Raw genomic sequence first — 21,491 nt, forward strand, 5'->3', positions numbered from 1 at the left:
AGCAAGATGCTTTGGTCAGACCTCTTCTCCTGCTAGCTACCCTCTGAGATTGGTATGGTGCCTCAGAAACTGATGGACCGAGCACAGATAGTCATAGAGTCATAGAGCGTGGAAACAGGCCCTTCGCCCAACTTGCCCACGTCAACCAACATGCCCCATCTGCACTAGTCCTACCTGCCAGTGCTTGGCCCATAACCCTTTAAACCCGTCTTATCCATGTACCTGCCCCGATGTCTCTTAAATGTTAGTCCCTGCCTCAATTATCTCCTCCGGCAGCTTGTTCCATACACCCACCACCATTTGTGTAAAAAAGTTACCCCTAAGGTTCCTATTAAATCTTTCCCCCCTCACTTTAAACTAATGTCCTTTGTTTTTTCGATTCCCTTACTCTGTGCATTTACCCAATCTATTGCTCTCATGATTTTGTACACCTCTATAAGATCACCCCTCATTCTCCTGCACTCCAAAGAATAAACTCCTTGCCTGCTCAACCTCTCCCTATAGCTCGCGCCCTTGAGTCCTGGCTACATCCTCGTACAGATGAAGGCGAAGCATGACTAATTGCTGGAAACTGATATGTTTTGTTCAGTCGTATACCAGCTGTACACTCTGGGTATGGAATCCCCTCTGGATGAATTACATTTTGGAGTTTACAAATGGCATTGAGAACATGATATGCATCCAGTCAATGATACTTTACACCTTCAGGAACTCCATGGGGAAAAGCCCCATCCTTGCTCTGCCTGCTGCTCTCTTGCAAGTGAGAAGGGAGTAAATTCTGCTGTCTTGGAGCAGAGCCTAGTTTAGGCGTCCCTGACCCAACCGCGCAAAATGTTGTAGATATTCTTGCTCCAACGCGGAAAGAGCAGGATGCATAAAGACTAATGACCAGTCTGATTTTAATGGCCTTTGGCAAAGAGGCTCTAACTCACTCCACCGCTGTAGTTTATGGCTGCAGCACATACTGTCTACTCAATCCTCATGATCTGTTCAACTGCTACATGCAGAGCTGCAAGGTTAGCTCCACACCCCTAAATGTTTTTCAATAGTTTTTAGCGGGACCAAAAGTGTCATGTACTGTCCGGAACAATAACACCAACAGAGTAAGTAATTTAATAGTAATTTACTAACTACCTTCAAACATGGTACATCAACCCAACTTACATAAAATGGCTGCAGCCTTTCAAACTGTTTCCCACCAAGACTCTATCCCCTACTCCCAATTCCTCCGTCTATGCGGCATCTGCGCCCAAGATGAGGTGTTCCATACCAGGACATACGAGATGTCCCCATTCTTTAGGGAATGGGGGTTCCCCTCTCCCATCATAGATGAGGTCCTCACTCGTGTTTCCTCGGTACCCCGCAGGAGACTTGTCAAAGAGAGGCAAAATGCAAATTGGAGGAATAGCATCTCATATTTTGCTTCGGTAGCTAACAACCCAGTGGTACGAAATTGATTTCTCCAACTTCCAGTATTCCCGGCATTCCCTCTCTCTCCATCCCTCCCCCACCCAAGTCGCACCAGCTTCTTGTTTTCACCTGACAAACAGCTAACAATGGCCTGTTTCCTTTATCATCGTTACTTTTTTGCATATCATTCATTCATTGTTCTATATCTTTGTCTATATCTCTCGTTTCCCTTTCCGTGACTTTCAGTGTGAAGAAGGGTCTCGACCCGAAACGTCTCCCATTCCTTCTCTTCAGAGATCCTGCCTGTCCTGCTGAGTTACTCCAGCTTTTTGTGTCTATCTTCAACATAAGAACAACCCTGTAGCCAGAGGTGATTCAAACTAAAATGTTAGCATCTCTCAGAAAATGAGTGGCAGAGCGGTCGAATTGCTGCCTTACAGCGATGGAGACCCGGGTTCGATCCTGACCACAGGTGCTGTCTGTACGGAATTTGTACATTCTCTTTGTGACCGCGTGGATTTTCTCCGGGTGCTTTGGTTTCCTACCACATTCCAAAGACGTGCAAGTTTGTAGGTTAATTGGCTTCTGTAAACTGTCCCTAGTGTGTAGGATAGTTCTGTACAGGTGATCATTGGTCAGCACGGACTTGATGGGCCAAATGCCCACAGTGTTTCTATGCTGTATCTCTCAAGTAAACTAAAGCCTATATATCACAAAACTGAGGAGGTATTTCTTAAAAAGGAAAGTATTCTACAATTCTTAACTGTGTTATAAATGAATAAGAATGAATATTTTGTTTCCCAACACCATAATGAACCCTCTTCCCAATCACAGAATTCTCTTCATGATTACAAAGCAAGAAAATAACATCAATGAGATTAACAAATGGACAAACAATGCTCGCTTGTTAAGAAAACTGTTCAATCAAAATTTATTGGAACCCACTGATTTTTTTTGTTAATCTTCTATAATCGCACCATCTTACCTAATACATAGGAACACAGTAAAACATTTTACATTTTGTTGTTTTGTAACAAAATAATAGGCTAATTAACATTATTTGTTCTTTTGAAGTTAACCATCCCCTTCAAACAAGCATCAAGTCAATATTCAAACAAGTAATGTAAAACAATAAATGCTTTATTATTGACTGTAACAGACCAATCCATTTCCCCCAGTAACATCCTTAGATGCCCTGTTTTTCAGAATATATAAAGTGCATTATGAAGAAACAAACATACTTCACTTCAGTAATAAGAACCCATTTTAAATAGAAAATAATTGCAGCACTCTACAGAAAAAGCAAATTTGAGAATAAATGCACTGTAACTAATACAACTGCTTCATATTTTAACTTTATATTACAAAGTTTATTTGCAAGCTGTAGCATCTGGCAAAATGCTAACTAGAAAAATCTATTGTAATCACCACACAATCCATTTGCCGCTTGGATTAACGCTTAGCAAACTAAGTAATTATTTAAAACGTAGAATAGCATGGATAAATCAAAATAGATGTTTCCCACTGATGTTTCCGAGGTCAACAGCAGCATACCAGATAATATAGTGATGTACATCTAAAAATCATCTTTAAATGCCAGGCATCAGTGAAACAATGAAAAACAAAGTCTCAGAATAGAAACCCCTGCTTTGCTGCAGTTGAGATGCGTGATAGCAAATACATGCGAAGGAAACCTGATATAGTGCCATCTACTGATGGTTAAAAGCAAAGACAAAAGTGCTGGAGGAACTCAGCAGATCAGGTAGCATCTGTAGAGGGAAATAGACAAACAACATTTCAAGTCGGGACTTTCTTCAGGCAGAAGGACCCCAATCCGACATGTAATCTGTTCATTCCCCTCCACAAATGCTACCTAACACCACTGGGTTTCAACAGCAAGATTTTTTGCTTAAGATTCCAACATCTGCAGTCTTGCCTGGTGGTTAAGAACTGTGTGCCAAACAACACTTATACATCACATTTCCTCACGTTTGTATGTTATTAACACCTCTGATAGCAACAACCTGGCACTGAATAGCAACCTGACTCAACTTGAAAATCACTTTTGTTGGCTGGCTTAAAAGATGTGTTCAACTTCTTTTTCACTGAAACAGAATGATAATCCCTCAGTTTCAATTTTATCAGTTTATATTTTCTTCCTATTCCTCTCGAAGCATTTTTAAACTAGGCGCTCGATTGGGTTGATGATAAAGAAATATGGATTTTCTTTAAAAATCTGTACACTTGTAGACAACTGTGGAGAAACACTGTACTGATAGGCAGTTAGCCAAAACAAAACTGCTACATCTTTGCTATCAGCTTCTGTGATTAATTCTGGCAGATTAATGATTTTGTGCACTGTACTGCAAAGATTTTTTTGATCAGCACTGTGATAGGACATAATGCTAACCTCTTCATCACAATTGGATAACTATTTAAGAAATAAATAGCAAGTTAAATTTGTCATCTATACCTACATACTGTAAATGCTGCTAATATGTACTGTCAGACAGCAAAATACGCTGTGCACGTAAGCAATGCTTTTAGTACTTGCAATGATGACAAATTACAAATGTATCCATTTCACTTGTAAGAAATTCCATTGAAAGATTTCATACAACATAGAAATGTAATGAAACAACTCAGCAGGGCTGAGACTGATGTTAATTATTACCTCAAGCCCACTGTATTTGGCAACAATCCAACAGTTTGGAGAAAAAGGAATACAACTTCATCATCCATTGTACACACTAAGCACAAGATGTAATGAAACCTGTGCTTTGAATTCTGCTTAGAAGAAAAATCTCTAATCCAGGTGACTGATCTGATTTAGTAACATAAACACCACAGTCTGACTTGATCTTAGTGCATTTTAGCCTTTCAGAAAATAAGCTTTTTTTTAAACATTCATTTTTAGTGACAATAGTTGAAAATCAACTATGTATTAAATATTGTTATGGGATTTTATTTTTAGCCATAAACTGAATGTTAATTTGAGATCTTGTTTAGAGTGGGGGTAATAGGGAAGTGATTGGCTTCTCCATGGTTCACTCATTACACAACAGTCACATATTGAGACATTTTGTAGTAATATCGATATTCAAGGATATGCTCTTAAATCTTTGGTTCTTCCATTAATAACATTAGTTGATACGCTAAACCGAATAATCTGTATTGTAGTTTTGAAACATTAAACTTACTACAGTACATACTGATTAATGAGTAGTTTTCATGCTCCCTGCATAAATTATGCATCTGAATGAACAACATGATGAAAATGCTGTAAACACCCAGAAACTCAGACAGCAAAGGACAATCAGAGACATGGTGAGCTCTCCAATCTAATGAATTTTCATTAGAATGGCAAAGAGTTAAAAATAACTTAAGAATTAAAGACCGAAGCAGGAGAAAGGATAACTATGGAGATTCAAAAAACTACATATACTGGAATCATGAGCAAAAAAAAAGTGCTGGAGGAACTCAGCAGATCAAGCAGCATCTTTGGAGCGAAAGGACAGACGATGTTTCAGATTTCAGACATCAGTCTGAAGGAGGATTCTGACCTGAAATGCCACCTATCCATTCCTCCACAGATGCTGCCTGGCCCGCTGAGTTCCTCCAGCAATTTGCTTTTTGTGAAAGGATAAATAAGATGGTTGATGATTGTGTAGTATGTCAGAAAGATGAGAGGACTAAACTTTTTCAAGTTCTGATGAAAAGTCATTGATCTTTATATTTGCATTCTTGGCTGTTCCTGGTAGACCGGAATAATTCCAGTATTTTCTGTGTTTTTGCCACAGTTCACACTATTTTGAAGATATGCTAAAGTATCTTTTCATACAGAGAAATTTTTAAACTCAGGGTTACTTATAAATTAAACTTCTTGGCATCTTTGTAAAGTTAACTTCATCAGTGTTATTAAGACAAAGCTTTTAACTTCTTTGGTCAATGAAGATCTCACATTTTCATAACGTAAAGAATAAACCATTAGTGACATTTTGTGTGTTTCTGGGGAAATAAATGTTACTTAAAATGACATTTCTTTAAATGGCAGATACATTTTTTAACCATATTTATTCAAATAGAATATTTGAAGTTAATCTATTTAACAAAATTCAAAAAGTAATGGATTAAATTAATTTTTCTATGCAAAGACACAGCAGTAAAGCGCTAATAATTGAGACTGCTACCAATTAGTTATAACGTACAGATATTTCTTTTACATTCAAAGAAATTATTCTGTAAATACCTAAAATATAATCTAAACTGAACTGTTTTGGACATAACATGCAAACTATGAATTCAAAATCAATACAACAGAATATCTGCACCATTTAATGGAAATACATTCCAGAAATCGGCCAGACATATACCATGTTACATTTTCTCCCAAATTATGCCACGGTTAGAACCTTTACCCATATAAAGCACTATTGAAAAGCAAAGTATGGCCAAAATACAATAAGCTGTAGTTTATGGTAAGCCACGATCTTCAAGCATTCCTTCAAAGATCAGATTACTTTGGGCATACATGATAATACCAAGAGTTTGAAGTATAGTCACAAGAAAATGTAGTGGTATTTTTATGCTCAACTTTCCTTCTGAACTGTGACCTAATTTCTACCCAGCATATAGCCCCACCTCTCCTGTCAAAAGCCGATTACATTCCCAACTGGGGTCTGTCTCAGAATATCCTAGATTTCTGCTAAGATTAGGTGCAAAGCGGCACTCTGGATCTCCATACCACCTTACAGATAAGTTTTTCTAAGGGAGATAACATAACAATTTAAGTATGATTATGCAGTTTGTTCAAAAGTTATTAAGCTTATGGGTACAGTGGTTGAATATTTTCAGTTGAATTACAGTGTATTTGTGGAATTCTCTGCCACAGAGGGCAGTGGAGGCCAAATCACTGGATGGCTTTAAGAGAGAGTTAGTTAGAGCTCTAGGGGCTAGTGGAAACAATGGATACGGGGAGAAGGCAGGCACGGGTTATTGATTGTGGACGATCAGCCATGATCACAATGAATGGCGGTGCTGGCTCGAAGGGCCGAATGGCCTCCTCCTGCACCTATTTTCTATGTTTCTATGTATATCAAAAACATGATTTTTCTGGTAAAACTCATGCTAACTTTAAGTACTGTCTTGAAAAAATTCTTGAAATTAACTTGATTGAGCAATTTCAAAATAAAATTCAATTGTTAGTGACTTGAGCTACACCCAATAAATTTAGTGATTATCCGCATTCCCTTAAAATGCAGTCACTGTTGTTTTTACCATGCTAAATGCCTTATACATAATTAAATGATGTAATATATATTATATATAAATAATATATATAAATATGTGTATTCCACCAGATCATAATTATGTGTTATTTTCACCACAATAACTTCAAGATAAATTAAAGTGTCTATTTTTGAAAGGAAATATACTTTACATAAGCAAAAACATGATTGCTGTTTTAGTTGACTGAACAAAGCTGATTAATGGAATCATTCAAAAGTTTTCAAAATACTACTATTAACCCCCCTCTCTTGTGCCTGTCTCTCGCAGAAATAAAGAGTTTGTGGCATGAATAAATAAATGTATGAAGTTACTTTATGATCAAGGATTTATGAAAGATAGAAGCAAAACACGAAGTGCTGGTGTAACTCAGCAGGTCAGGCTGCATCTGTGAATGGAATGGAAAAGCGATGCTTTGGGTTGGAATCTTTCTTCAGACTGATTGCAGTGGGGGGGGGGGGGGGAGAGAAAGCAAGAAAAGAGGTGGGGGCAGGACAAAGCCTGGCAAGTGATAGGTGGATACAGATGAGGGCGGTTTGATTGGCAGACAGCTGGAGTAAGTGATAAAGACATGGGATGAAAAGGAGACAGAAGCACGTCAGATAAGGAGAAGAGGAATTAAATGTAAAGCCCGAGAGAGGGATACAGGATCACAGGAAAGAGGTGGTGGGGCGGGGAATATTACTTAAAATTGGAGAGAGTTCAATGTTCATACTGTTGGGTTGTAAGCTACATAAGCAGAAAAAAAGGTTTCTGTTTCTCCAGTTTTCCTGTAGCCTCACAGGCAATGGAGGTGGCCCAGGACAGAAAGATCGATATGGGAAGAAGGGAAGTTACAATGGTTAGCAACCAGGAGATGCAGCAGGCTTTGGTGGACTGAGTGCAAGTGTTCAGTGAAACGGTTGCCTAGTCTATGCAAAAGACGCCACATACGGAGCACCGAATGCAGTAGATGAGGTTTGAAGAGGTACATTTGAAACTGTGTCTCACCTGGAAAGGCTGCCGGCTGTCCCTGGATGTGGGTGAGGGAGGAGTTATTGGGACAGGTGTTACATCCTCTGCGGTTACACTGGGTTTGGTTTGGGAGGAATGAGTGAACCAAAAAATTGCTGAAGGATTGGTCTCTGAGAAAAGTGACGCTGTCTTCCATTTTGCATGTGGCCTCACTTTGGCGATGGATGTGATCGAGGATAGAAAGGTTGGTGTGGGAATGAGAAGGGGAGCTAAAATTGTTAGCAACCTGGAGATCCAGTTAGGTTTGGCAGACTGAGCGCAAATGTTCAGCGAAATGGGCATTTCGTCTATGCTTAGATAGCTTACAACCCAATGGTATGAACATTGAATTCTCCAAGCTATACACCCTTTAACCCCTCTCTCTTTATTGCATCCACCCTATCCATTTCACCCATTATTTCTTCTGCCCCTTCCACCTCCGTGACTCCTTTGTCACTGGGTTGGTGCAAACATTACAGTAAATGTTGATAAAAATCTATGTAAAATGATGATGCTTGCAAACTTAGAACAGAATTGCAGTTAAATTTTGAAAGATAGTCAATGTGGTGAAAATTTTCTCCCTGAAATTTCAGCCACAGAATGAAATTGCTTATAGCATCAAATTTAAATCAAGAAATTCAAACTTTTTCAAAAAATGGGAAACAGTACAGAAATTTGCTATCGACAGGAGAAGAAACAAGAATGAATGTGACTTTATATTAAAAAAACATGATTTTCTTGAAGACATGATCATCTTAAATGATTGTCTACCCTGCAATCAGTCACAACCCATGGTACATGGGTTGAATTGAAAAGATTAGCTCACAAAGTGATGATAATGGCCATTCTGTCAACTTTGAACTGAAATTTCAATTTCATGCATGCCTGATTTTTTTCTCTTTAATGGGCAATTTTAACTCTGAATAAAAATCCTTTAAATTCTTTAGCCCTTTAAGTTAGCCTGAGACACATCTTATTATCAAATATGTTTCAACCAGTTTTCCATAATTTATTACCACATTCACATTTTTTAAATTTATCGTTCAAACTAGGGAACAGTAGGCTCTTCGTCTGCTAAGCTCGTATGTTCTCTTTAAGAATTCAAATTCTACACTCGAAAAAAATAAATCTTCTGTATTTAATGTCTTCAACTTAGTACATCATTGACTTTGCCTATATTTATACTAATCCAAATCAAAAGATGCACCAGATTTAAATCTCTGCACACTATAGAGAGTCAGAGAGTCATAGAGTAATACAGTGTGGAAACAGGCTCTTCGGCCCAATTTGCCCACACCGGTCAACATGTCCCAGCTACACTAGTCCCACCTGCCTGCTTTTGGTCCATATCCCTCCAAACATGTCCTATCCATGTACCTGTCTAATTGTTTCTTAAACGTTGGTATAGTTCCAGCCTCAACCACCTCCTCTGGAAGCTTGTTCCACACACCCACCACCCTTTGTGTGAAACAGTTACCCCTCAGATTCCTATTAAATCTTTTCCCCTTCTCCTTTAACCCATGTCCTCTGGTCCTCGATTTCCCTACTCTGGGCAAGAGATTCTGTGCATCTACCCGATTTATTCCTCTCATAACTATATGGGGGTATATATATAAAATGGGATATGATAACTATATGAGGGGCCACAGGACATCTCAGGGTTTTTAATTTGCTCTAAAGTATTACAATTATAAATTCCCTGCTTGATATATTAAAGTCTACATGGTGAATAATCTACATATGGAACAAAAGCAGTAGTTTGAAAAAAATACCACCACTGTCCTTTGTGGGAATTTTCTCTCCTTGTGAACAAAACCTATAAACTAGTACTATCAATATGCTTTATGGTACTGGGTTTTTTTCTGCAAAGGAAATATCCATATGCAAAAAGGATGCTTTAGAATTCCATGACCTGAAAAGTCATTTATTCAGACAGTATAACGATCTGTAATTTTAATACATTTTCATGTGTTTTCAATGTACAAAAACCTATTATTACGATAGATGATATAAGCAACTTAAATTCAAAGTTCTTGAAATACTAGAAAATTATTTTGAAGTACAGCAGTATATTCTGTAAATTCATTTTTTTGGCAGAGGTCAGTTGGTGTAAGGTATGCTGTAAATCTAAAATTAATTTTGATTTCTAACTCTTAAAAGCCATCTGGGGTACAAAGCTGGTGGTTTAACCTATTTGGCCATTTACTCAGTTACTTTGTTAATGGCCATAATATCACAGACTTGGGGGGACTGTCAAGTGTCAACCATACACAAAAATATTCACAAATCCCAATCTACCATGAATTCATAGAAAGCAAGTGGGCTCTTAGTGGAACATTCATTCTGTCTAAATCTCCAGCAGAACATATTGCTTATGGACAACATCTCTGCACAATATAATTAGCTTTTAATGGCCAAAAACACATTAAGAAATGGCAAATGAACTTCAAGACCTTTTTTCTGCATCTGCAAGCTACTTTTTTTTCATAAACATTGTGCAAAAAAACTTTACTTAATGTTGACCAACAAAAAAGCTAGTCATTCACAAGACTGCAGAACTTGGAATCAAGTTTAAAATTCAGTTCACAACTTAAAAAGCACCGACTGAATGTTTTAGGGTTGAGGCAGTGATTCCAGGAACACTTTAAACCTCATTGGATCAAACTCTGGAAAAGCAGGAGTCAGTCACAAAAATAAAATGTAAAACACAGATAAATTGTTGACCATCATTGAAAATACAAAATTAAAAAAACCACACAACTGTTATTTCTTCTTAGCTCAGCCACTGAACCATGTTACCAGCTTGTAAATGTAGGAATAAGGCAAGTGATAAGCTTGCGGGTTCTTTGTGAAGAAAACTGACATCAAATGCTATACAGTGTCTAAGGAGAAGTAAACGATTGTCGCTATTGCTCTCACAATCATTCTTGTCTGAATGTACAGGATATTTGTTGCAGTCAATCTGTGGGCTTGCCAGAACCACATCATTAATGCTTCTCAGGATTTCACTTCCTCACAGTCATGGTCAGTAGAGAGTTCTATGTCAGAAAGTCCAACTTCAACAGCCAGAATCAGTGAGGTGTCCGAATCACTACTCACAATTGGTCCTTCATCATCTTCAGGGAAGAGAAAATAAACAAAAAGTGTGCGTTTAATCAACATCTTATGTAATAAAATTAAACAGAAGCTTTAAGTTACAAATTACTACATTTTTCATCTGAATTATTTGGAATCTTCATTTATGCTTTAATTTGAAATAACATTTTATCTTTCCAGTCTTGAATAAAAGTATAATTGAAAAGTCTTTACTAATTAAACCAATTGATAATTTTTGCAGAGTTGAGATCATCAATTGAATTAAAGTGCCAAGAATCCAATTAACCAAATAATTTCTCCACTATGAATCATTTCTCACCCTAGGTCAGTGAAGAGACATGCCCTAACTATATTCCATTAATATATAGTCTCACACACACCTTCTTGACCAAAAAAGTGTTAGATATGGTGAGCAACGTGAAATAGCAATTACAAAATTCTCATTCAAAAGTTGGCCCCAGCATTCCTAGGAATCAAATTAATAAACCGTAACTCCTATAAGGAAATAAAAATCCATTCAAGAGATAAAAGTTACATGGTGTACATGATAATACCAAATAAGATCGCAAACTACCAAGTCAAAGTTGTAAAGCTAGTGGAGCTGCTACCTCACAGCTCCAGCAGCTGCGTCCGATCCTGACATCTAGTGCTGTCTACCTCATTAACAATCAGTACGGGAGCACCTCAAGGCTGCGTGCTCAGCCCCCTGCTCTACTCACTCTATACTCATGACTGTGTAGCCGGACACAGTGCAAACTCCATCTTCAAGTTCGCTGAAGACACCACCGTTGTTGGACAAATTACAGATGGTGATGAGTCACAGAGTATAGAAGTGAGATTGAACGATTGGCCAAATGGTGTCAGCACAACAACCTGGCTCTCAATATCAGCAAAACCAATGAACTGATTGTGGACTTTGGAATTGGTTGTGGACTTTGGAAGAGAAAGGATGAGGACCCACAATCCTGTTTATATCAACAGGACAATGGCAGAGAGAGTCAAAATCCTCAAATTCCTGGGCGTGCATATTTCCTAGACACAGCACACTGATGCAATTATAAATAAAGCACATCAACGCCTCTACTTCTTGAGAAGATTCGGTATGTCAAAGAGGATTCTCTTGAACTTCTACAGGTGTACAGTAGCGAGCATATTGACTGGTTGCATCACGGCCTGGTTCGGCAACTTGAACGTTCAGGAGCAGAAAAGACTGCAAAATGTTGTGAACACTGCCCAGTCCATCACCGGCTCTAACCTCCCCTCTGTGGAGCTTTCACATTGCCTCTGCGACTGTTTGGGTTTCTCCACAATATTCCTGTTCGCAACCACACCCCAAAGGCAAGTAGGTTGAAGAGGTAAATTACCCTGTGCATACATGAGTGATATAATCTGTGGGGGGTTGAGGGAAAGGTGGGGAGAATAAAATTAGATTAGCATTGGATAACAGTGTTGGTGTTTTATGGTTGATATGGACCCAGTGTGTGAAAGGGTCCATTTCCATTCTTAACACTCAATGAATAATCTCAATTACAGAATGAGTTGGTTTCATCTGCAAAATAGTATGGACAAATGAAGGATTTGTATGATAATAGGATGTCCCTCATATAGGCATGTGGCAAACCAAGGCACTGGAAAGATACCACCAATCTCATTTCTGCAAAATCCTTCAAATTCACTGGAAGAAGAAATGAATCAACTTCAATATTTTTTTTCCCATCTAACTTCCCAAGCAATGAGGTCCTACACTGTTCACATGCCCAACACCAGACACCGAAACAAATAAAACAAAATGCTCTAATCCCGGTCTTTGTCGAGGATAGCAAACAGACAGAGGGAAAGATTCCATTGCAATCTCCCCAATGCTACATGGGAATCCTCAGGCACTGAGAAGCAGGAGATAAAGTATCCCATATTTTTCAAGAGAGAGTTAGATTTAACTCTTGGGGCTAAAGGAATCAAGGGATATTGGGAAAAACCAGGAAGGGGGTACTGATTTTAGATGATCAGCCATGATCATATTGAATGGCGGTGCTAGCTCGAAGGGCTGAATGGCCTACTCCTGCACCTACTTTTCTATGTTTCTTCATTCATTGTCCGTGAAGATATTGAGACCTCCTACAACCTTAAATACAACCAGATATATGATTTGCCTATCGAGGTCAGTGTCAGTGTCATAGGATCACCTCAAACTACTGTTGCTGATCTCAGCCAGATCTCAGACTTACTCTTTTTTTGCTGCAGTAGGAAGGTCACTCACATTCCAAACTCAAAGTGACTTCAACTCCTTTTTCTTTGGCTTACAGCAACAGGCAGAGGGATTTCTCTGCATTGCAGACATCCGCAAAGTACACACATTCAGAGACTGTGCTCATATTCTTGTAGGGATCATGCTACCAACTTTTGGATTTCAGCATTATAGTCTCTCGTCCCCACAGAAAATAGTCCAATCTGGTCTCCCTGATCCGTAGCACAAACTCTCCTACACACCCACATTCATTCAGTAGCAAGCATTAATTTGATGGGCTGAATGTTCTTTTATGTTAAAAAGAAAATTGGAAACATTTAACAACTAAATGGTTAATGATCATAAAAACTTAGACTAGAGGCACGAGCATTTATTTTGCCTATAAAACATCACATGATTATCACTTCAGGGTAAATTGCACAAGCTCTCATTGTTTCCATCATTCTTTGAAATTTGGCTACAATTAACTACAAAGATCCACTTTCAATACTACTTTGCAAAAAAAGACTCAAACATTCAAAAAAGACTCAAACATTCACAGTATTTTATAAAAAGATAATTGTAATCTTCAGGCATTATAGTTTCGGCATCAGGGACTGAATTGCAGCTTCCTTCTTGTAGCTTTCAAATAGTAGTGACATCAAGGTGAGGAGAAATACATTTTGCCCCAGAAATATACCATGGAACAACTGCATTCATAATTGACATACCTCTGTAGAAACAATGACTGCCTCCAGTTGGGATATACTCACAATTTGTAAATCGTATGTTGCACAACACATTTAGACTTTTGCTGATACATAATATTAGCATGTAACCCAAGTATTGTCCCCACTCCTTATAGTGACTGTGTTGGCATTAATGTGAAGTAGTGGTTATAACCAGTGGTCGTAACTCTATAATGGTTGGCAGCACGTCATTTGATACACATTATGTCTTGATTGAATGTCATGGCAAAGAAATCCAGGCATCATTCTAGTAATCCATCTCTGCACTCTTTCCAAAGCCTCCACCTCCTTCCTGCAATGGGTTGACCAAAATTGTACTCAATACTCCAAATGTGGCCTAATCAAAGTTCTATAAAGCTACTTCATGACTTCCCGGGTCTTACGCTCAATGCCCTAACCAATGAAGGCAAGCATCCCATATGCCTTCTTTACCACTATCTTATTGTCCTGCCACTTTCAGAGAGTTATGGAGTTGGACTGTAAGATCCCTCTGCAGATCAATGTACAGTGTTTGTATGATCTCCCTGCGACCGTGTGGGTTTTCTCCGGGTGCTCCAGTTTTCTCCCACATTCCAAAAATGTGTAGGTTTGTAGGTTAATTGGATTTGGTAAAAATTGTAAATTGTCCTTAGTCTGTAAATTATCCCCACTATGTAGGATAGAACTAGTGTATGGAGATCACTGGTCAGTGTGGACTCAGTGGGCCGAAGGGCCTGTTTCTACACTGTATTTCTAAAACTAAAACTAATTTGACCTCCCAAAGTGCAACCTCTCACCATTTGCTCGATATTTTCAGCATTTTGCATGTTTCAGATTTCCAGCATCTCTAGTATTTCATTTTTCTGAGTACAAACTTTCTGTGTACAAACTTATGTACAAAATATTCCTATACCAAATACAGAAACAGTCAGAAAAACATGGGTATGAAGGAGAATTTAGGTGAAGGTTTTCTTTTTAAAAAGGAGGGAGGTACTGAGATTTAAGAAGAGATTTCCAGGGTTAAAGGCACGGATCACCAGTTGATGACAAGAAGGCTCCAGGGCTGGCAGGGCAGCCAAGAAAAAACATGCAAGGAATGTAAATACAAGAATGCAAACTAAAAAAGATCAAAGTACTGTTGGAATAGAAACGACCAGATACATCCTTTCATCTTCAACTGGTGGATTGTCTTGGCAATGCTCATGCTAAAAGTCATAGGATATCTGGCTTTGAAAATATGATTAATTCTATGTAGAAATAAGGAACTGCAGATGTTGGTTTGCCAAGGAAAGACAAAATGCTGGAGTAACTCAGAGGGGTCAGGCAGCATCCCTGAAGATCATGGATAGGTGACCTTTCGGGTCAGAGCCTTTCTTCAGACTGATTGCAGTGGTGGGAGGAACGAAAGGAAGAAGAGTGGAGGAGTAGGATCAAGCACGGCAGGTTGTAGGTGAACACAGGTGAGGGGGATTGATAGGCAGATGCTGTCTGACCCAATGAGTTACTCCAGCATTTTGTGTCTCTCATTAATTCTATGTAGTTTGCAATACATATATCCAAGACTACTGATTTTATAGCGATTAATAATTCAAATTAAATATTTAAATACTATGAAGTTGTAAGTGATACTTTTACGTAAATCTCAAAGTCAACAGGGAGTTGTACTCTCACTTGTACTCTCTCACACAATCCCTTCCTGGCCAAGGTGATTTTGAAAACTGGAGAAATCTGACGTGCAACAAATATGTTGTTAGTGTCACTGATTAAATTATGAAAGTAGTACGTGAAATACAATTCTGAACATATGATAACTCCTGGGAATTGCCTGCGCACACTCTGTTTGTTTGCAATGAGTCCCCAAATATGGAGAACCAATTCACTGTGAGAATTATGAAGTACCAAAGGTGGAGAACATAAAACTGTTTGGGATATTTATACTTTCAGTTCAGTGCATGTACATTTGAAGTTGGAGAGGGAAGTGTTAGTTCACAGAGTTCAAGGCCAAATTAAACTTTCGAAAATAAATTCACATTATTGCAAAAGGTTTAAATGTAAATGTAAATGTAAAAAAACCTTTATTGTCACTACACAAAGTACAGCGAAATTAAAGCAGTCCAGATGATGCAATCACACACAGCAGACAGTACAAAGGATAAACCTTTATCCATAACAAGCTAAACCTAATCTACTGAATTAAACAAACTGACCTCTAATACAATATAGACAAAACAATTACAATACGGTCAAGGCAGTGTACAGTGCAATCAAATCAGCAAGTTATTGCACAGCAATGAGAGCTAACATATTGCCGTTTAAAAAAATAAAAAATAATAATGTAATTAAATATAAGGTGCGGTCGGGTGTTACATGTAATAAGTTTAGCAAATGTTAAGCAATATAAGTGCAGTAGGATGCAAACATGTATTAAATTGAGGCTTATGTTTTCTGACAAGTAACTGACAGTGTTCCGATCAGTTCCGTTCCTTCCATTCAGTTTATGTGAGTGTCTGGCAGTGTTCAGCTCACGAATGACGCTGGGGTAGAAGCTGTTCTTGAGTCTATTAGTCCGTGATGTAATGGACCTGAACCATCTACCAGAGGGCAGCAGTTGGAGCAGCTGATGACCAGGGTGGGAAGGATCCCTCAGGATGTTGGCTGCTCTGCTGAGGGAGCGGACGGAGTAAAGTTCCTCTAGAGAGGGCAGTGGGCAACCAATGATTTTCTTTGCAGAGTTGATGACCCTCTGAAGGGCTTTCTTGTCTGCCTCTGAGCTGCTGGTGTACCACATAGAAATACAGTACGTCAGCACACTCTCGATGGTGCAACGGTAGAAAGTCACTAGCAGCTGCTCTTGCAGGTTGTTCTTCCTGAGGATCCTCAGAAAGTAGAGCCGCTGCTGTGACTTTTTGACTGGTGCTATGGTGTTTATGGTCCAGGAGAGATCCTCAGCAATATGCGTGCCCAGGAACTTGAAGGCAGGGACCCTTTCCACACAAACTCCGCTGATATGCAGTGGTGTGTAGCCCGTATTGTGTCTTCGGAAGTCTATTATGAGTTATTTTGTCTTGGAAGGATTCAGAGCCAGATTGTTTTCCGCACACCATCCTATCAGTTTTTGGACTTCATCTCTGTAGGCTGTCTCATCATCTCCTGAGACGAGTCTAACCACAGTCGTGTCATCCGCAAACTTGATGATGGTGTTGGATGAGTGGGGGTGCAGTCATGGGTGTAGAGGGCGTAGAGAAGGGGGCTCAACACGCATCCTTGTGGGCAGCCGGTGCTGATTGTGAGAGTGGAGGATGTGTGAGGGCCTAATCTGACCATCTGGGGCCGATTGGTCAGGAAATCCTTAATCCAGTTACAGATAGATTGGGAGAGTCCTAAATCAGTTAGTTTAGAAACCAGTTTGTCCGTGAAGACCGTGTTAAATGCTGAACTATAATCTATGAAGAGCATCCTCACGTAACTGCCCTGCCGCTCAAGATGGGTCAGTGCGGTGTGTAGGGCAGTAGTAATGGCGTCCTCTGTAGACCTGTTTGATCTGTAAGCGAATTGGTGTGGGTCGATAGTGGCTGAGAGGCTGGCTTTGATGTGCTGCTGGACGAGCTTCTCAAAGCACTTCATAATGACCGGGATTAGTGCAACAGGACGGTAGTCGTTGAGATCACGGATGACTGGTTTCTTTGGCAGTGGGATTATTGTTGCGGATTTCAGGCAGGATGGGATGATGGCTTTGGACAGGGACAGGTTGAAGATCTTCGTGAAGACGACTGAGAGCTGGTCTGCACATTCTTTCAACACCCTTCCCGTCACTCCATCCGGGCCTGCAGCCTTCCTTGTGTTGACAGCCCTGAGTACGCGCCTCACCTCATGCTCCTGTACTGTGAGCGTGTGGCTGTTGAAGGCAGGTGTAGATGGTGTAACTAATTTTGCCGCTCTCACCTCAAAACGGGCAAAGAAGCCATTAAGTTCCTCTGCCAACGACGCGTTTGTATCAGCGATCTTGTAGTTGCTGGTTTTGTAATTTGTGAGGTGCTGGATTCCCTGCCAAAGTCGTTGTGGGTCCTTGTGGATGAAGTGGTCCTCAATCTCCTTTTTGTGATTTTCTTTTGCTCTTTTCTAGGAGTACATTTTGTCACAAGAACTGAATTTGCACATCTTGGCTTCCGACCTTCGGGTCACCGCCTCCTCCTCCTACCCCAGAGTCGCCGACATACGCCACCTTGGAAGTGACAGCAGGTGAGAGGGGAAGCAGCCCCAAGATGGGCACACTGAAACACAAACTGCGGGATTAACTCAACTGACTGAATCAGTCTAAGGAAGGGTCCGATGTCACCAATCCGTGTTCTTCAGGGATCCTGACCTGCTGAATTACTTCAGCACTTTGTGTCCATTCGGCGGGTGAAGAAGGGTTCGTTGGTTCACCGGTAGTGGTTTCGGAACCGGGGCTCTAAACAGGCGGGGAGACAGTACGAGCCGAGGGAAGATTGAGAGCATAGTTAATTCTTTCACGACGGAGGGACACGACCAGAAAGAGCACTTGCTGCTCACAACGCCATCTGTAGCCACTCAGGGAATTTCAACTAAGTTCTCGTGGTTACGTCTGGATTATAGGAGTGGGTGGACAATTAGTTGCTGAAAAATCATTGTTCATCCTGTATAGTCAAAGATCTTCTGGATACAAACCATTGTCCTTGTTCCCCTCCCACCCATATCACTAAAGCTATGCTTACTGTCATCATCCCTTTTGCTGAAGCAATTCATCAACCATTCTTAACCCTCTTTTCCCCATTCCTTTCTACATTGTTAGTACATTTGCAGATGACACCAACATTGGTGGAAAAGTGGACAGCGAGGATGAATATCTAGTTCACAGCAGGATCTAGATCAGGTGGGAAGGTAGGCCAAGGAATAGCAAATGAAATTTATCTCTGAAAAGTGTAAGGTGTTGCACTTTAGTATGTCAAATCAGGGCAGGAATGACAGAAAATGGCAGAGCCCTGGAGAACAGAGAAATCTAGAAGTACAGGTGCATGGTTCCCTGAATGTGGTGAGTCAGGTGGACAAGGTGGTATTTGGCACACTTGCCTTAATTGGGAAGGATATTGTTCAAAACTTGGCATATTATGATGCAGCTGTACAAGTCGTGGTGAGACTACATTTGTTATGTAGATCTGGTCGCCCAGCAATGGAAACAAAGTCATTAAGTTGGGAAGAGTGCAGAGAAGATTCACCTGGACAGAACTTGGCCTTGCAGAACTATTTTTTAGGAAGAAGTTAGATAGGCTTTGGAGCGTAGGATATTGAGGGGTGACTTTATTGAGGTAAACAAGATCACAAGGAGCATGAATGATATGAACACTCACTATCTTTTTTTTCAGGGTAGAGGATTCTAAAATTAGGCCTAAAGTGAGAGGGGGGTGTTTTAAACGGAACCTCATGGGCAATGTTTTCACTCAGAGGGTAGTCCGTATCTCGAATGAGCTGCCAGAGGAAGTTAGAGAACCAGATACAATTACAACTTTAAAAATACATTTGGACAGATATATGGATCAAAAGAGTTTAGAGAGCTATGAGGCAAAGGCAGGTAACTGTGATTAGCCCAGTATGCCAAGGTGGGCGGCAGGGCTTGTTTTCACGCTGGTTTGACTATGACTCACATTCTCTTTGTACAACCACATGGAGAGAGTAACTTGTTTAGAAATCCTAAAATTTCCAACTTTTGTAACATTTGATATTAAATTGTGAGAAGACCATAATTTCAGCCTTTATAAGGTTGACTTTATACTCAGTTTCCCTGAAGTCTCTGAAATTTTCTGGGATAACAATTTGACAAGGCAGTGTAATAATTTAATATTATTTTCATTCAGTGTTACAATCTAAATCTTTATTTTCGAATGGCTCAGCATATCCCATAGTGCATATATTCCATAATCTTAAAAGAAATACCACTTGACCACAGAATGTAATTAAGTCTGAAGTTACACTGGCTTCATGATTATGAGCAGTAATTCTAACGCATTCCAAGGGTTTGTATAGTTATATTTACCTTTTCTTGTAATTACTCTAATACATTCAAGCTCTCTTGAAACAGCAAGGTAAGAAGCACAAATGTCAAAATAAGAACATCTGAAGTAAGTTGTATTGGACAGAAGCTACCAGTGGATATTAATGAAGCCAGATGTACATTTCCAAGTTTATATTTCATTTGTCATATTGTTAATGCTGTTTTTGGTCTGTGTATGACAGAATCTACCATCAAAGAATACTTCAAAGGAACGAGCATTCGAACTTCTGCACCTAAATTAGAGCCGAGACCCATGAGATTTGTAAAAATTACGAGTATCTTTGTTAAATAAAGCAATTTACAGATGATCTTCCAAACCAGCTGTGCATTACTGCAATCTGAACTCATGACACAGACCTACGGAGGTTAAGTAAACATATCAACTTTGGTTATTGTTTTGGGCTTGTCACAGGACTGTTGTTTCACTTCTCTTGCTTCCCCTCTCCCTCTCCTCCACCTCCTCTCCACTTCTCCACCTCAAGGGTGCCTTGGAGGAATTTAGGGGACTCAGTCATATACATGAGGAAATCAGGTGGGCTAAAAGGGGGTCGGAGATAACACTGGCAGAATAAATTAAGGAGAATCCAAAGAGATTTAACATACATTTAAGGAAAGAGGGTAGAGAAATAGGCCCCCTCAGATGGTCATCTCTGTACAAGAGATGGGCCACAGGAGATGGGCAAGGTCATGAATGATTATTTCTCCTTTGTTAATAAAACCAAAAGAACTTGGGACAGTTAAGGGAGATTTCTTGAATCCAGTCTATATTATGGTTGTCCTCAGGGGTATGGTAGATAAATCTCCTGGGCTTGATTAGATATACCAGGGGATGCTACGGGAAGCTAGAGAAGAACTTGCGGGAGCCCTGGTTATCATATGAATCATTGTTAGACACAGGTGAGGTACTGGATGACTAGAAGGTGGCAAATATTGTGCCTCTATTTAACAGGGGTTGCAAGGAAAAGCATGGGAATTATAGACCAGTGAGTCTAACATCTGTGGTACTCAACTTGTTGGAGAGATTTCTGAGGGGTAAGATATATATGTATTTTGTTAGTCAGGGGCTGATTAGGGACAGTCAGCATGGCTTTGTATGTGGGAGATCTTAGAATTTAGGGAGAATTTGATTGTTTCTTTTATGAGTTTTGATTGATTTTTTAAATATGTTTGAATTGTCGACGAGTTGCCGCTAACTTTAATAAATGTGCTCCCCCGCCCCGAGGACCGGCGCCCGTCCCGGCATGCCCCACGCCTGATTTCCTCCCGTGGTGCAGCGCGGCGGCAGAGGGTCCAACAAGATGTCCGTCGCGACCGTTCGCCGCCGAGCTGCAGGAGAGGCTGTGGGTCCACGGATCGTCAGTTGGGGAGGCTTGCCGGGCCCGCAGGATCGTCAGTTGGGGGAGGCTTGCCGGGCCCGCAGGATCGTCAGTTGGGGAGGGTTGCCGGGTTCGCAGGGGCGCCCGCATGAGGGATTTGGACCCAACTGGTCCACACCCATCTAGTTGAGTATAAAAGTTGCGACGTTATGTTACAGTTGTACAAGATGTTGGCGAGACCACATTTGCGGTAGTGTGTTCAGTTTTGGTCACCCTGCCATAGGAAGGATGTAATTAAGCCGGAAAGAGTGCAGAGAAGATTTACGAGGATGTTGCCAGATGAGAGGCTGAGCTATAAGGAAAGGTTAGGC

At 40.1% G+C, this 21,491-nt stretch overlaps 1 protein-coding gene across 1 annotated transcript in view; it reads right to left on the reverse strand.

Moving 5' to 3' along the window:
- Positions 1 to 2,323: 2,323 nt before the first annotated feature.
- rnf150a (ring finger protein 150a) overlaps positions 2,324 to 21,491 on the reverse strand; it is a 78,445-nt gene continuing 59,277 nt past the window's right edge. The window contains exon 7 of the mRNA XM_078404926.1: positions 2,324 to 10,805. Within this exon, the coding sequence (XP_078261052.1) occupies positions 10,687 to 10,805 (119 nt within the window). The 3' untranslated portion in view covers positions 2,324 to 10,686. The remainder of the gene's footprint in view (positions 10,806 to 21,491) is intronic.

Source organism: Rhinoraja longicauda, chromosome 1, assembly GCF_053455715.1.
Source record: "Rhinoraja longicauda isolate Sanriku21f chromosome 1, sRhiLon1.1, whole genome shotgun sequence".
Classification (NCBI taxonomy): domain Eukaryota; kingdom Metazoa; phylum Chordata; class Chondrichthyes; order Rajiformes; family Arhynchobatidae; genus Rhinoraja; species Rhinoraja longicauda.